This window comes from Mobula birostris, chromosome 6 (assembly GCF_030028105.1).
Source record: "Mobula birostris isolate sMobBir1 chromosome 6, sMobBir1.hap1, whole genome shotgun sequence".
In the NCBI taxonomy this organism is placed as follows: Eukaryota; Metazoa; Chordata; class Chondrichthyes; order Myliobatiformes; family Myliobatidae; genus Mobula; species Mobula birostris.
The window spans coordinates 50,605,331-50,623,144 of record NC_092375.1 but is presented as its reverse complement, the minus strand read 5'-3'; the positions used below and the strand labels follow the sequence as shown (position 1 = coordinate 50,623,144).

Genomic DNA, 17,814 nt, shown 5'->3' with positions numbered 1-17,814 from the left:
TAAAAGCACAGTCAGAAAACACCATTGCAGTTCTACATGGGAAATAATTATCATGCATATTCCATCACCAGACATTAAACATGCATCTTGAGATGCAATGAGGACAGCTGTTCAATAAAAGCTGAATATAAGAAAGAACAGATGGACTATGATCAAGAGTGAGTCACTCAACCACGTAAGGATGATTCAGTATTTATGGCAGTATTCATGGCAACCTTTTACCCATTTGACTCAGAGAGCTGTACAGCACATAAACAGGCCCTTCAGCACACCATGTCTATGCCAACCATTTTGCCTGCTGCATTAGATCCATATCCTTCTCTACCTTGCCTATTCAAGTGACTAGCTAAAAATCTCTTAAACTTAAGTGATTTTATCCAATTCCAACAAATTCTTTGGCATCCAGTTCCAGATATCAACCACTATCTGTGTAAAAAAAAAACACCTTGCCCCTCAAATCATCTTTAAAACTCCTTGCTCTCACCTTAAAACCATGTCCCTTTGTTTTCTTGATACCAGAGCCGTGAGGAAAAAGCTCTGTTTATGCTTCTTTGCTTCCTTCACTTCAGGGAAAACAAGCCCAGAGCTTCTGATCTCTCTCCATAACTAATGTCCTCTAATTTAGGCAACATCCTGGTGAATCTCCTCTGCACCATCTCCAATACAGCCACATTCTTCCTGTAGTGTGGGACCAGAACTGCACAAAATAACTTAAGTGCCTTCCAATTAGTGTTTTGTAAAATTGCAACATAACATCCAATGCAGGGCAAGTGGGGAATAAAATATCACCCACAGCCCAAAATAGAAACAAATCCAGGCACATCTGTACTCAGATTGAGCGGTGCTCCGGTCAGCACTAAGCCTCCATGTTAGGGGCGGATGAAACCAAAATCTGGCTGTAGGTCTAAAAAATTATACCCTTTCACTTTAGAAAATGAGAGATACCTAAAGAGTAGAGTAATACACCCACTGCCTGGGGATCTCCAAAGCATGCCTGGAGCTAGTGCTGGGTGTGACAGTAAGCGAACCGGTATTGGTGCTCTGCTGAATAGTTGAGCAGGCATCAGAAAACCCGAAAAAGATACAGCCAGCATTCAAGGTAGCCTCCCAACACCACAGGCTATGACTGCTGTAGGTGTTTCTCAGGGGAGCAGTCCACTTACGACTGAGACCATTTAAGCAGTTAGGAGAAGAAAGACGCGCATGAAATGGTCATTAGAAGTAAACACATTCATATTGCGTGTATATTATCCAGTAAGGAACTTAAGACTGACATGACAACACACAGGGACAAACTTCATCAACAGTTTATAGCACAATATCCCTTCATACAAGCAAATGCACAACAAATAGCCGATCAACGGAGAGAGATAATAAAAAAAAATTAATCACTATAGACATGTTAAACTAAATAAAACATAACACAGCACAAGAGCTAGAAAGAAACCAACTTAAAGACCACAACAATGATGTGGTCATTGAAGAATATAATGAAGATGCCACGCCCAAAGCACTGATGAAAATAGAATTACTTCAACAACTGCTTCACAAGCTGATGGTAATAGCAACAACACAGACGTAGAACCTCCAGAGAATGTTGATGATGAAGCTGACCTTACGGACCAAATTATTCTAACATTTAACACCATACTAACAGAATACATCGGCCACTGACCCAACAAAAAGACCCTCTGTACCAAAACAAATCAAAATTTACAGAAATTGTGAATACTCTCAACTATATTATGTTACCACTATATTTAGGTAAACTTGAAATGTTTGAAGAACTACACACAATAACATACTGTGCAGCATTAACAGCAGTGCAGTGCAATGGCTCCAAAATATAGGGACTCATTAATAGAAACCCAAAACTGAGTAATGAAACGAAAACACCAAAATGGCAGAAGAGATTAAAAAACAAAACTGAAACCTCAAGAGCAGGAATAGCCTGCCTAAAGGAGTATAAAATGGATAGACCTCTTTCCAGTTCAATAAAATAAATTTTCTAGCCATTAATATTAAAAAAAAAGCAATCATCCGACAGGCTGAAGGGGATAAGCAACCATCTTCCATCATTGGTAACCCACAAATTGCAGTAACAGGGTGTGGTTGTAAATTAATATGCAAAACAGTAGAAATAATATCAAAGATATTTTTCCAATATTTATGCAAGAAAGGACAAGACCAAAACATGTGAGTCAAGGAAGCAACTTCAGAATGGCATCGATCACAAATTGGGCTTATATGTGAATAGAAACGAGCTAACTTGTCTTTAGACATATGTGTCCTACGCACCACCTTAAATTGTATCAATGTATGTTTAGCACATACAGAGGACATGTTAACTGATAGAAAATTTTTTTCCCATTTTTCTATAGGTAAATAAAGTTGGAGTTCTCTTTCCCATTCAATCTTAATTTTATCAGATATACCTGAATTTATTTTATATCCAACTTTCATTTGTAGTAGGAGGTCAATCCCCCTACTACATTTCAATGGTTTTCTCAAACGATATCTTGTTTAAATTTAGAGAAAATTAGATGTGGCACCTCCGACCCTTCGACTAAATTTGAAGAAACTTGGAGACCATTTATTCAACATTTCCATATGATGTAGTTTGACCTTTTCAAATCCTTTTTTTTAAACTTAAAATACATGGATAGAGGAGTGGAGTTAACAACATTAATGATTCTATCCAATGTAATATGTTAACCTGCCTTTTTTTTCTATAGCTTTGTTTTCAGGTTTTTTTAGTTTAGGTTAATATCGCTTAGTTTAATTAATATGTTTTTTTTTCTTTTCTAATTTGGGTTTCTTTTAGATTTTTTCTCATTTATCCCTTTACCATGTTTAATTACATTTAGAGTTTGGGAAACTTGATACATCTGTATTATTACCAATGCTATATTTGCAATGTCAATTATTAATATTGTAATCCCAATCTCTGTTCATTAATATTGTTGTTATGTTTATAATTTTGAAAATTAATAAAAAGATTGGAAAAGAAAGCAGTATAAAATGGATAACCCAAGCAAGAAAGTTAACAGAAAAGCTAAGGAAAGGTCCATACAAGATATGATCAACTTAGCAAAAGTATTGCGGAATTTATAGATACACTAAAACAAAAGCTTAGTGCATACAAAGCCAAACTAAATAGATACATGAAATGCACCTTTTTCTAAAGAAATAAACATGAACTTTGGACTAGATACAGTGCCTTGATAAAGTATTCAGCACCCAATCCTTTATTCACATAAAGGAGTATTACAACCAAGGGTTGTGATCCATTTAATAGAATTTTTAAAATTTGTGAATCACATGCTCCTATTTTTCCAAAGTAGAGCCTAAGTACTCAGGGAAACTTGTAAAGCATAGAAACAGAAATGTCAGCCGATCAAAAGTATTCACCTCCTTTGCTCCGTACTTAGTTGAACCACCTCTTGCAACTATTGCAGCCAGTAGTTTTTTGGGTAAGTCTCAATTAGCTTCGCACAATGTGACGGAACAAGATTTAACCATTCCTCCTTTCAGAGATGTTCAATTGGGTTAAGGAATAGGACTCTGACTGGGACACTCAAGAACATCTTTGGCAAGACCTCAAGATTGCTGTCCACTGCCACTCCCCAATTAACCTGGCACAGCTTGAGCAATTTTACCTGTTTTTAACACTCCATTATGAAAGAAGGAGCATGTGATTCACAAATAAAAGTTCTCAGTTAAATTGATCAAAATCCCTGGTTGTAATACTTATTTGTGTGAACACAGGTTGGGCTGAATACTTTTTCACTGCACTGCAAGTACAGAAGATTAAACATAAAGAAAGATGCAATAGAGCTAGCAGAATATAAAACAGAGCAGCAGGATGCAATACAACTAATGGCTGAAAATGAAATGTACATATCTGGGATTAAAAAACTAGCAAAGAAAATAGTGCGATAAAGGGAAAACCTTTGACAGAATTTACTTCAAGGCTTAAGAAAATCTGCCAAACAGAGGTCAACAGTAAAAATATAACAAAGGCAATAAACACTTCTGCTATACCCATATTAGCGTATTCTTTTGGCATAATATCCTGTCCGAAGCCAGTATGAACCGAAATGACAAACTTTAGAAAGCACTATGTACACTTGAATGCTCTTAGGTTAACACTACCTAGGACAGAAGGAGGAAGAGGAAGAACAGATCAAAAAAATTACACAACAGTTAGGTAAAACTTCTAAGGATACATTTTCATCAACAAAAACAGAATTCATTCAGCACTCCACAAGAGCATATGCAATTCTTTTAAGAGTACTCACCACTAAACTTAAACGAAAGCATGACCCAGAAAAGGAAGAAATTATCACTACAGAAGAAAAAAACTTAACCAATGGAAGCCCATGACCGTCCATGGAAGCCATCCCCACGTCTAACCAGCCAAGGATATGTCAAACACCTGAATAAGAGTTGAAGACCAGAAACAAAGGGGTTCCATGGGGCATACAAGACTAGGTGGTTAACAAAAAACAATTACCAAAAATACATAGTAAAAGACAAACACATTCAAGATGATAACTGCAGAAAATGCCAAGAGAAACTAGAAACAATCCAACATATTACAGGATCCTGCAGCAGATTAATTCAATCCGATTACTTACACAGGCCAAAATCTTGCTTTAAAATACAAACTCAAAAAAGACACCATACCTTACTATAAATACAAGCATGATTCAGTTTTAGAGTCAGAATCCTACAAGTTATATTACGATTATTCTAGATAGAAAAATCCATAATAACTGTCCAGATATAATATTACAGGATAAACAAACAACAACAATGAACTTAGTAGATACAGCCATCCCAAACACACAAAATATACAGAAATCAATAAGTGAAAAATACCAAAAATATGCTGAAATAAAAGTGGAAATAGAAAGACTGTGGAACATGAACAGGGTACCCATTGTCCCAATAGTAATATCTACAACTGGTATCATCCCAAAGTCTGGCATTAACAATTAGGTCTATACTGCAATATTCATGTAAATCTCCAGAAAGCCATTAATCACCACTAGAATAGTCAGGAAGTTCCTAGCATTTGAGGAATAAGTGTGTTTGGCTATGCCTGTACCTCAGGTTTTACCAGTTTGAGCTGAGTAAAAAAAAAACTAAAAATAATAATAAATGAGTAATACATATCAAGAACATGAGATAAAGAGTCCATGAAAGTGAGAATTAGAGGTGGAATTTGTCTTGAAATTCTCAATAACTTGAAGGGCTCTAGATTAATCAAAGCACAATTTTAATAACAATGTAGAAATCTATTGAATAGTTCCTTAGAACAATAAAATGGACTTGAGTGCTGCCAAAGGGTTTTGGCCCAAAATGTCGACTGTACTCTTTTCCTAGGTGCTGCCTGGCCTGCTGAGTTCCTCCAGGGGAGGGAGGGGAAGAGGGAGAGGGAGAGGGGGAGGGAGAGGGACTGACTCAGATTTCCAGCATCTACAGATTTTCTCATTTGTTCTTGACTAAATGACCTCGGTATGACCTGGCACCTTATTGCCTACCAGCACTGCACTTTCTCTGTAGCTGTTACACCTTATTATGCATTCTGATATTGCTTTACCTTGTACTCTCCCAATGTACCATGTAATGAATTGATCTCTATGAACAATATGCGAGATAGTTTTATTTTTAATATAAATTGGATTTGCTTTCCTATTGTCATATGTATCCAAGTACAGTGAAAAACCTATTTCCTTCCCTCTTTCTTTCATACTCAAAAGGGGGGGGGAACTAATCACTAACTTCAAAAATAACAAGTACAGCGATATTTTTGAATGAAAATCTCCACTTCACCCAGGTATACAGACTTGGTCTAATTTCCCCATCAATAAGATCTCAAAGCCCTCTGCTACCTCCTGGACAATAGACCTCATCAGTTCCCCACCACCCTACCCTATCCGGTTGGCAGAACTGGTTCTCACACTTAATAACTTCTCTTTTGGCTCTTCCCACTTTCTTCAGACCAAGGGTGTCGCTATGGGAACTCGTATGGGACCCAGCTATGCCTGCCTCTTCGTTGGTTATGTGGAACAGTCTGTGCTCCAAACCTATTGGTAGTGCTCCCCAACTTTTTCTTCGCTACATTGACGACTACATTGGTGCTGTTTCCTGCACCCATGCTGAGCTCGTCAATTTAATCGACTTTGCTTCTAACTTCCACCCAGCCCTCAAATTCACTTGGTCTATCTTGGACACTTCTCCTCGCTTTTTCGATCTCTCAGTCTCCATCTCTGGAGACAGACTGTCCACTGACATCTCCTATAAGCCCACTGACTCTCATAACTACCTCAACTATACCTCTTCCCACCCCGCCACATGCAAAAATGCTATTCCCTATTCCCAGTTCCTCCATCTCCGCCGTATCTGCTCCCAGGATGAGGCTTTCTGTTCCAGGACATCTCAAATGTCCTCTTTCTTTAAGGATCGTGGTTTCCCTTCTGTCGTCATCAATAATGCCCTCACCTGCATCTCCTCCATTTCCCGCACTTCAGCCCTCACCCCATCCTCCCGTCACCACAACAGGGACAGAGTTCCCTTTGTCCTCACCTACCACCCCACCAGCCTCCGGATCCAGCACATTATCCTCCGCAACTTCTGCCACCTTCAACAGGACCCCACCACTAAGCACATCTTTCCCTCTCTACTCCTTCCGCTTTCCGCAGGGATCGTTCCGTCCACAACTCCCTGGTCCACACGTCCCTCCCCACAGATCTCCCACCCAGCACTTATCCCTGTAAGAATAAGTGCTACACCTGTCCCTACATCTCCTCTCTTGCCACCATTCAGGGCCCCAAACAGTCCTTCCAGGTGAGGCAACACTTCACTTGTGAGTCTGTTGGGGTCATCTGTTGCATCCAGTGCTCCCGGTGCAGCCTCCTCTATATCGGTGAAACCCAACGCAGACGGGGGGACTGCTTCGTCGAGTACCTCCGCTCCGTCCGCCACAACAGACAGGATCTCCCGGTTGCCACCCACTTCAACTCTGCTTCACACTCCCATTCCGATATGTCCATAAGTGGCCTCCTCTACTGCCATGATGAGGCCAAACTCAGGTTGGAGGAGCAACACCTCATTACCATCTGGGTAGTCTCCAGCCCTTTGGCATGAACACTGAATTCTCCAAATTCCGGTAATTCCCTCCCCCTCCCTTCCCCTATCCCTATGTCACTCTGCCCCCTCCCCCAGCTGCCTATCACCTCCCTCAAGGTTCCACCTTCTTCTACTTCCTATTGTGCTTTTCCCTATTCCTTCTTCACCTTTCCTGCCTATCCCCTCCCTGTTTCCCCTCCCCCATCCCTTTATCTTTCCCCTTACTGGTTTTTCACCTGGAACCTACCAGCCTTCTCCTTCCCACCCTCCCCCCACCTTCTTTATAGGGCCTCTGCTCTCTGCCCCCTCCCTCTTCAGTCCTGATGAAGGGTCTCGGCCCAAAACGTTGACTGATTGTCTCCACGGATGCTGCCCGACCTGCTGAGCTCCTCCAGCGTGTTGGGAGTGCTGTCTAATGCAGAATGAAGAGTCCTGCTCCTGCTGACAGATCTCCCAGTGACGCATGTGGCTATTTGCCATTGGCTGCTTTGTCAAATCGGAGCTGATTATCATATTGAATTCACAAAGGACGAGAGAAGCGATTGGTCAGAACAAAAAGGGTGACATTGATGTCACGACGCCGGCCGGTCTGATTTGTTGCCAGGAGATAGGGCGTTTCTCCCGGCGTGTGCAGCAGATCCAGTCTGCTCTGCGGTCGGGGCCGTACAGTCGCTCTTTGGAAATCGGAGCATGAAAGCAACTGCACGCCCCGGAAGCAAGAAAGGAGGCTCTTTGCATTTGGCTCGGTTCCCGCTGTTCAAGTCATTTTAGGACAGGTTCCATCTTGATTTGCAAAAAAATCTGCCAAGTAACACCTTCATAAATTCGCTGAGGAATCGAACTGATCGCAGTGCAAAGAGGAGCTCAGCAAGGAGGAAGTTGTGAAGCTAAGAGTTTTAAAGATTCCGTACAGAAAAGCGAAAGCAACCGGACTTGAAGGAAAATGATGCAGATTATGGATACGTACAATCAGAAGCACTCCTTGTTCAACGCCATGAACAAATTTATAGCTGCGGTCAAGAATATGGACCAGACAGTGATGGTGCCGAGTCTTTTGCGGGATGTTCCTCTTGAAGACGAAAGCAAGACCGAAGTTAATGGCGTCTCAAGTACTGGAGCTTCTAACTATTATTCTGATCAGCGGGATATGTACAACTACTACGTCTTGCTGAAATCCATCAAGAACGATATTGAATGGGGTGTGGTGCAGCTGGACGACAGGAAAAAGGATAAAGCCCCCACCATAGACATTAGAGTGGACGAGGTGGAAGGCGAAGAAGACTTGCAGAAACAGTTCCATTATCATCTAAATGGATTATATACTGTCTTGTCAAAACTGACCAGAAAGGCTAACGTCCTAACTAATCGCTACAAACAAGAAATCGGATTCGGTAGCTGGGGACATTGAGCACAGAGCTTACAAGGACTAACCTACTGAATGAAGTTAAGCCAAGCCTAACTGAAGTTGCAAGGTTGTTTTCTGCTCTGTTCTAGAAACCGATAGAGGCAACGATTAACATCATTTAATATGCCCCTCTTTTTCTGTCTTATTTCCCGTCTTATTTGCTGGGAGAAGGGAAGGCTTTTGTTGGACGTGCTTAATAAATTTTTCATTCATGAAATGGAAAATGTGGTTGTGAGCGGCTGTGCCGGCGGAGATTACCATTTTACTTTGCACTACTTTGTAATATATGTGTAATGTATAAAATTGTAACGTCATGTATACTGTTCACTCGTTTTACAAACGCACAAGATTAGCGCGTATCTTTCTACAATCTCCACGTGGTACATAAAGTTCCTAACAAAATTGAGGCTGTTGGAAAAAGCCAATGACTTAAAAGCTATATAGTTCGGTGGGTGATTTACTGTATGGAACCAACTGAAAAAGAATGAGGTTTCCTGTATCACGACGCATTTTTCGTCTTTAAACCTTAATTTTGTACAAAGTGATATGCTAAACCAATGTTTAAAAATAAAAAATAACTAGTTTAAAAAAAGACTAGCAGTAATTTTGAAATCCTTGGCCGCCGGGTGCGACATATCTTTCGACAGCCGGGGTCGAAGCTAACAGCTTCGTGTCTGAAACCCTTTTGAGCTTTGGCTTAATACGGTTTAGGGCGAGTCTTGTACTTGTCGCTTTCACGGAGCCGCCCATTATTAACCGGCCACGGGCAGGCCGGCTGCAGCACGATGTGTCGCCCGAATGACTTCACCAATGGGTGGGTTGGTTTAGAATGTGCGGGCAAGCATTTGCCAGTTCTACCGCATTCCTTTCCATATTTAAATAAAACACCTTTTACAACTGTGTGAAATCCTTACGCGGACATATCCGGAGTCTGCTTCCGTTTCAAACGAGAGTATGTTCTCTTCCGTCTGCTTGGCCTGTGTCGATGTGCGCTAGCAGAGCAGACATTTTACCATTATCATCCATCACTCCAAAATCGTGTCGAATTACAATGGGCTAGATGTGGTCTTGTTAAAATTAAAGTTCACAAGGATGCTCATATATGGTCAGATGGCGTTAAGGGAAAAGTAATACGCCCATAAGGTCTGCGTGAATCAGGGAAAAAAATTACGGGAAAGAATGGCAAGGCAAACAAATGAGGGAATGAGAAATCTTATTAAAATACTGTACATGATATATAAGTTATATAAGTACCGTCTGCATCTTAAACATGTTTGATATAAAATAAGTGAACTCTATGGCATTCACTCCTCATGGCGGAGGATATTCTTCAACATTGATGTTCCCATTGCGCTGGGGATGAATTTTTTAGTAAAACATTTGGCTGGAAATAAAGCTGCGATTTTTCACGCTTAATTTTACTTAAATGTTTTATATCTTTTTCAATTTGAGGAACATATTTTAGGTTTTACTTTAACCTGGTAAATATTAAGATTATATGATTTTTCAGATTGCATACTAATCACGTAAAGACATCAAATATCTCCTCATTCCAAACACTTCCCTCTTCTTTAGCTGTTCGATCTCCAACCACACAACTTCCTCCCCAGCGCTAGCCTCTACTGTTTTTAATTTTTATGAAATGTTACTTCCAGAGACTAAGGTTTTGATCAGGTTCTTTTCCCCAATATGTTCTGTTATGTAAACAATTAGCATTATTGACTGCAAAACTTATATCATTAAGACAAGTTGTTATTTCAATGTGAGTGCAATGCATTCTGAAAAGGCTGGGCCATCCAGTACAGGCTCACTCTAAATGCTGCACACAAAATTGCTGAAGACTTTTTTTGGCATTAATTAATGACCTCCTTTGGTTTACAATATTTTCTGTTCACATTTCAGTTTTTAGCTATTTCATTAATTTGAAAATAACTTTGGCTCCATTGATTTTTTTAAATGATGAGCTTTTGTAGTGTGTCCTGGCTAGTTTTGTATGCTGCAGCTAGTTATTGAAAGTTAATTTACACTTTTAGGGCTATAGTTCCATTTCTATGTGAACTTCTTTTGACTTTATTTCAGAAAAGTGTTCCACTGTAATTTAAATTCTAATTTAGAAAGCAAATACCGGGCATGGACTTGGCTGAGTTGATGATATTTGAGTAGTGTGCAGGAGCCCTGCAACTTAAATGTTTTAGTTCAATAAATATGCATCATAATGATATTAAACTACGAAATATACATGTAAAAGATCCAGAAAAAAAAACTAGAAGTTATTTTTGTGGAATCCCAGCCACTTACCCTTCTCAAACAGCACCACAAACAAACATTAATAAAGTTTGTGCCATTTTGCTCATACAAAATTGGCTACCTGATTTTGTTTTAAATTTCCAGGGCATGGACAGTAATGGGGAGGCTGGCATTTATTACCGAACCTTGGATGGTCCAAAAAGATGTCAACTTCTGGGACCATGGATAGTGGTTTTTATGTCATGGAGTGCCTTACTAGAATCTTTGAAGGGCATTTAAGAGTTAGACTAGAGATTTGCAGTCCCTTGGCAGTTTTACAACAGTAGCATATTTTTTTTGATTGTTTAAAAAAAACTGAATTAAATCAGTCACATCGAAAAGTAAAATTTTAAACTTGCACTCTCCACATTACTAGTCTATTAGCATAACTACTATATTCCTATATCTGCATACTAATAAGGACACTAAGAGTGTTTTGGTAGCTGGCCAATTTTCTTTTTATTAGAGTCCTTAAAGAATCTCTTTTTGAAAATGACCAATGCTGGGTAAACATACTGTATACATTTTAAAGCTGATGTTGAACTATTTTTCATATGGTCATTGACTTACAAGGATTAGATGCTGTGCATGATTTCATTGGCTGGTTTAATTATTTGTCTACTTGTAAATCAGAGATTTTCCTGGAACATACACTTACAAACTACACTTGCATATTACCACTCTTGATTTCTCCACTGTCTCAGTGTTGTCAGAACAGCTGATTGATACCCAGTCCAGAGTTTTAAAAAAGCTCACACCATTCACCAGTAGGAAGAACAAAGCTATTGTCTTCAAACCAGCAACCAAACTTCCATTTAGACCCACTGATGCCACGTCTTGGACTGAACCAGAGCATTTTATTCCTTGGTATCCTGAGGCCAAAATAACCCCATATCAGATCCATTCTTAAATACTTGCTAGTCTCCTTAGACGAGGCTCTTAAAGTGGTTGACACAAAGTACCATGGCACGGCACAGCACCTTCAAAGAATTTGGAAACAAGAACAATAACTGACTACTTCCTATGACTTCTGGATTCAAGATCCCAAGAGGATCTGATTTTTAATTTTAGGCTGGCAATGCAGTGTTATACTGAATGATGTATATCAGAGAAGCTTTATAGCTTGAATAATATCTGATTCCGGCGAGGATTAAGGGCAGGTTGGTACTACATATTGAAGAACATCCTTCTTTCAGCCATTCCACCATAATCAGAAATTGATTATGCTGGTATTAGCTAAAAGATAATGTTACTTCAAATATATCTAAGGTATAAAAAATAAATTTCGAACTACTAGCAGCACGCACAATGCTGGAGAACTCGGCAGGCCAGGCAGCATCCATGGAAAAAAGATGTCTCGGGCAGTTTTGGAAACGTTGACTGTTTACTCTTTTCCATAGATGCTGCCTGGCCTGCTGAGTTCCTCCAGCATTTTGTGTGTGTTCCTCGGATTTCTGGCATCTGAAGATTTTATCATTTGTGATTTTCAAACTACTAGGTTTTTTTGTAGTTAGAATGGTTGTAGGGTTGAGGAATTTTTGGAATAATGTTTAGATTTTGTTTGACTCAGCCTACATGAGAACATAAATAGAAACAGGAATCAGCCATTCAGTCCCTCATGTCTGTTCTGGTATTCAATAAGATCACGGTTAATCTTTTACTTCGGTGTCAATTTGGTGGTGGAGATGATTGAAATGATAAAATAAGATTACTGGCTCCTTATCTGAAGGCTCCCTACACTCAAAACAATGTAGTTGAGCTGATGGCACAAATATAAATGAATAGTTTTGCCCTGATGGCCAATAAGGAAATGTTGCAAGATGATTAAGACTGAAAACTGAGTACTTAGGAGTATTTGACTTGTTGGAAGGAAAGTGAGGCAAGTAAGTCTGTTGGTAAAAGATGAGATTACTGCAACAGTAATATTGGCTCATAAACTCAGGATGTAAAATCCAGATTATGGAAGAAAAAGTAAGGATAAGAATTCATCTGCAAATTAAATTTGCTGTATTAAATTAAATGAGGCAGTTTACAGAGAAGAAGTCATCACCCTGACACAGTGGTGTTAAGAAAACAACCTCTCTCTCAATGTCGCAAAAACAAAAGAGCAGGTTGTGGACTACAGGGGAAATGGAGACAGGCTAACTCCTATTGACACCAATGGATCTGGGGTTGAGAGGGTGAACAGCTTTAAGTTCCTCAGCATACACATCATCAAGGATCCCATGTGGTCTGTACATACTGGCTGGGTGGTGAAAAAGGCACAACAGTGCCTCTTTCACCTCAGAAGGTTGAAGAAGTTTGGCATAGGCCCCCTTAATCCTTTGTACAATGGCACGATTGAGAGTATCCTGACTGGTTACATCACTGCCTGGTATGGGAACTGTACCTCCCTTAATCGCAGGACTCCGCAGAGAGTGGTGTGGACCGCCCAGCACATCTGTAGATGTGAACTTCCCACTATACAGAACATTTACAAAGACAGGTGTCTAAAAAGGGCCCAAAGGATCATAGGGAACCCGAGTCACCTCAACCACAAACTGTTCCAGCTGCTACCATCTGGGAAACGGTACCACAGCATAAAAGCCAGGACCAACAGGCTCTGGGACAGCTTCTTCCACCAGGCCAACAGACTGATTAATTCATGCTGATACAATTTTACTTCTATGTTATATTGACTGTCTTGTTGTACATACTGTTTATTATAAATTACTATAAATTGCACTTGCATATTTAGACGGAGATGTAACAAAGATTTTTACTTCTCATGTATATGAAGGATGCAAGAAATATGGTCAATTCAATTCAGTTCAATTCATTGGTGTGAACAGTATAAAGGTCATTAACTCTAGCTATACTCTGGGACAGAGTGCATTTCAAGAAATAAAGGAAGCTTACGAAAACAGATACTGTAATATCCATCAATGGTTTTAATCATATAGATTGGACAAGTAGGCAAAGCTGGTCTTAATGACAATTTCTTAATCATGTATTTAGGATTATTTCTTAGTACACTGTTCTGAGAAACCAACCAGGAAGCAGGGAATTTTAGATCTGGTATTATATGATGAGCAAGGATTAATAAATGAGCTCATATAAGGAAGTTCCAAGGCAAGAGCGATAGCATAGTCCAAATTTCAAATTTAGACTGAAGATGAGAAACATAAGTCTGAACCTGATGTATTGGGCTTAAATAAATCTGTTTACAATAATAGTGAAGTATAAACAGGGTGAAGGTTAAATGAGAGTAAACTAGTGAATAATATCAAGTATTTCTATAGGCTTATAAAAGGAAGGAAATACCTAAAGTAATCTTTGGTACTTTAATGAGAGTGTGGAATAATGAAATGGCAGAGATTCTAAATAATTATTTCAGACTGGCCTTCAAAGTAGAAAACACTCAAAATATTAAAATAATAGATATTCAAGGGACTATTGGGAGGCAGGATCTCTAACCAACCTCCAACACAATAGTAAAAGTACAGGCAAGTTAATGAGATTGGTGGCCAACAATTGTAGTGTATGTGATTCCCCACGTCATAGGGGACTCCCAAGGAAATGGCTGCAGAGGTAACCTCCCCAAATCATCTAGATTGGAAAAACTGTAAATGTAATGTCACTGTTCAAGAGAGGTGGGGGAGAGAGAGCAGGAAGCTATTGAGCACCTCCTTTCCATCTGCCAAAAGCAGAACTTCCTGATGGTCAACCATTTTAATTCCAATTCCCATACCCACGTCGATAATGTTGGACCATGGCTTCCTCTTGTGCCACAATGAGGCCACCCTCAGGGTGGAAGAACAACACCTTATTTTCTGTCTGCATGGCCTCCAACTTGATGGCATGAATATCAATTTCTCTTCTGGTAAAAATGCATTCCCTCCCCCTCCCCTCTTCTTCTAATCACCAGTCTGGCTTCTTACCTCTTCTCAACTGTCTATCACTCTCCCTGATGCCCCTCCTTTTTCCCTTTCTACTTTGGTGCACTCTCCTCACCTAACAGATTCCTTCCTCTCCAGCCCTTTATCTTTCCTACCCACCTAGCTTCACCTATCACCTTCTACCTATCCTTCTCCCCTCCCCCCACCATTTTATTCTAACGTTTTCCCCCTTCCTTTCCAGTTCTGAAAAAAGGTCTCAGCCTGAAACGTCAACTGTTTGTTTATTTTTGTGGATGCTGCCTGGCCTGCTCAGTTCCTCCAGGATTTTGTATGTGTTGGTTTGGATTTCCAGCATCTGCAGAATTTCTCATGTAACTGTTAGCCAGTTAGCTTTGCATTTGTCATGGGGGGGGGGGGTGAAAAAGCTTCAATCTGTTGTTAAGAACATGTTGGTCTTTCATGCAAGGGGTTTGAGGATAAAGTAAGAACACTTGCCACATTTACACCTTTACTGAGGCTGCACCTGGTTTAATTTGTGCTAGTTCATGTTGTGACTGACTAGCTTCGTGGTTGTGAACGCACTTTCATAAACTTCAGTTCTGAATGTTACCAGCTTACCTTTTATTGTTTGCATGATTTGTTCTATTTTTTGCACATTGGATGTTTGGCAGTCTTCTTTTTCAATGGGCTTTATTGGGCTGCTTTGTTTTGTGGCTCCCTGTAAGGAAATAAATCTCAAGGTTGCATTTGATAATAAATGTATTTTGAACTTAAGGGAGAATATATTGGCTGTAGAAGTGGAAACTTGCAAATATAAGAATATAAGAAATTAATTATCCAGTAGCACTCTTATACCAGCATCAGAACACATAATTCGTAGTTTCTAAATAGTCTTGCTTATTTATTTATTATCTTGTTTTCATTGAAAGGTTGGAAATAATTATTTTATTCTACCCTGAATTACTCATCTCAGTGCTTCTTTGTGCTTGTAATGTTTGCATTTTCAAAGGCTCCTCTACTTTCCCAACTTTGATTTCACTTTTACTGTTCTATTCAGTTTGTCTTCCACTCTCTGTTGTGTCCTGATGTGCTGTGCTTGTGGTTAAAAACCTATGACCTATGACTGATCACATAGTGCTCTATGCTCTTCCAATAAAACTAAGACATTGTCATCCAAGTGATAGGTGCACCTACCTATAAAAATTTATTGTCCCCCAATCTGCTTGTGTTGTGAATTACTTTCTTAGTTTTATGCTTTTATTCTAGTTGATCCTTCACGCTGATTATTTGCTGCCTTCTTATAATGCTTCTCTTCAGGTTCACTCCGATTACTCTCATCAAGTCTCTTCTGCTATTAATCCAGTTTTTGCCCATTGCTTTCTTTTAGTCATTCCTCTCACGTTTGCTCTTTCTACTTTCATTAATTCCCTTGATGTGAATAAAAATGACAAAATAGAGAGATGTGTAACTGCTACTGAATCCAATTTTGAAATTATCCTGATAGAAGTATTGGAATGTAGAATGCCTTATGTGGATGGGCATGAATACCAGACTGCTTGAAACCCTGTGTAGCAGTTACTTTAAAACAAACCAAAACCGCTGACAGTCCGCCAGGAGATTGGCACTGTATGACGCACTTCTAAATAACAATGTTCAGAGTGTTCAAGTCGAAAAAAGTGCATTCAACCCTTTATTATGAAACTAGGAGAGACATTCTAGTTGTAGCGAAGAAAAATTGTCTAATAGAGATTATTAAGCATTCCATTTAGTGATCTAATTAATATATTTAAGTGATGTCAGAATTAGCATTCTATACATATTTAAGCAGTGTAAATAATGTTCCCCATACAGGTAGATTGAGAAAACTAGGTTGGTGCTATATCCCAAGAAGAGGAATTTCTAGAATGCCTACGAGGTGGTTATCTAGAACAGCTAGTGGTTGAGCCCACTAGGGGATCAGCTATTCTGGATTGGATGTTGTGCAATGAACCGGAATTGATTAGAGAGCTTAAGGTAAAAAAAACCCTCAGGAGAAAGTGATCATAATATGATCGAATTCACTTTGAAATATGAGAAGGAGAAGCTGAAGTCAGATGTATCAGTATTACAGTGGCATAATGGGACTTACAGAGGCATGAGAGAGAAATTGGCCAGAATTGATTGGGAGAGAACACTGCTGAGGATGAAGGTAGAGCAGCAGTGGCTGGAATTTCTGGAAGCAATTCGGAAGGCACAGGATAAATACATCCCAAAGAAGAGAAAGTTTTCTAAAGGCAAGATGACAAAACTCTATACGTAAACAGACATAAGACTTTACAAACCTCTATATAAACAGACAAAAACTGACAAAAACCAATGTGCAAAAGACAAAAATGTGCAAATAAAATTAACATAGAGAATATGAGTTGTAAAGAATCCTTGAAAATGAAACTGTAGTTCACAGGACCAATTTAGAGTTGTGATGACTGAAGTTTGGGATACTTGATGTTTGTAGAGTAATAACTGTTCCTGAACCTGGTGGTATGGCACCAAAAGCAATAACAAGAAAAGGACATTGCCCGAATGTTGCTGGTCTTTGATAATGCATGCTGCCTACTTGTGGTTATGCGCGATGTTAATATACTCAATCGTCACGAAGGCTTGCCTGTGGTGGTCTGGGCTGTATCTACTATTTTACGTAGCCTTTTCAATGTTTCCGTACCAGGCTGTGATGCAACCAGTCAGGATACTCTCCACTGTACATCTATAGAAGTTTGTTGAAGTTTTTGGCGACATGCCGAATCTATGCAAACTTCCAAGAAAGTAGAGATGCTGTCAGTCCTTCCTTGTGATGACACTTTTGTGCTTGTGCCAGGACAAATCTTTTGATATGTTAATACAAGGAGTTTAAAGCTGCTGACTCTCTCCACCTCTGTGCTCCTAATAAGTGTGTAAGCTTAGTAATCATAATAGCCATATTTATAGTAAAAGGGCAGACAGGACCACTGATTTAAATTGCATCTGTTAGACAATGCCCATAGCTTAACAGGTAAGGCAGATAAACCGAGGGCATGGATTGACTAGGCACTGGGATAATTGTGGCAATAACAGAAATGTGGCTGAGAAAGA

At 39.5% G+C, this 17,814-nt stretch overlaps 1 protein-coding gene across 1 annotated transcript; it reads left to right on the top strand.

The window, feature by feature from the left end:
- The first annotated feature begins 7,770 nt into the window (after positions 1 to 7,770).
- LOC140199783 (mid1-interacting protein 1-B-like) lies at positions 7,771 to 9,140 on the top strand. Its single transcript, XM_072262271.1, has one exon. It carries the CDS (start codon positions 8,081 to 8,083, stop codon positions 8,543 to 8,545), a length of 465 nt encoding a protein of 154 aa, XP_072118372.1. The 5' UTR covers positions 7,771 to 8,080; the 3' UTR covers positions 8,546 to 9,140.
- The last annotated feature ends 8,674 nt before the right edge of the window (positions 9,141 to 17,814 follow it).

Coding starts and splice junctions, on each gene's coding strand:
- LOC140199783 (XM_072262271.1), top strand. CDS start 8,081: ATGATGCAGATTATGGATACGTACAATCAGAAGCACTCCTTGTTCAAC.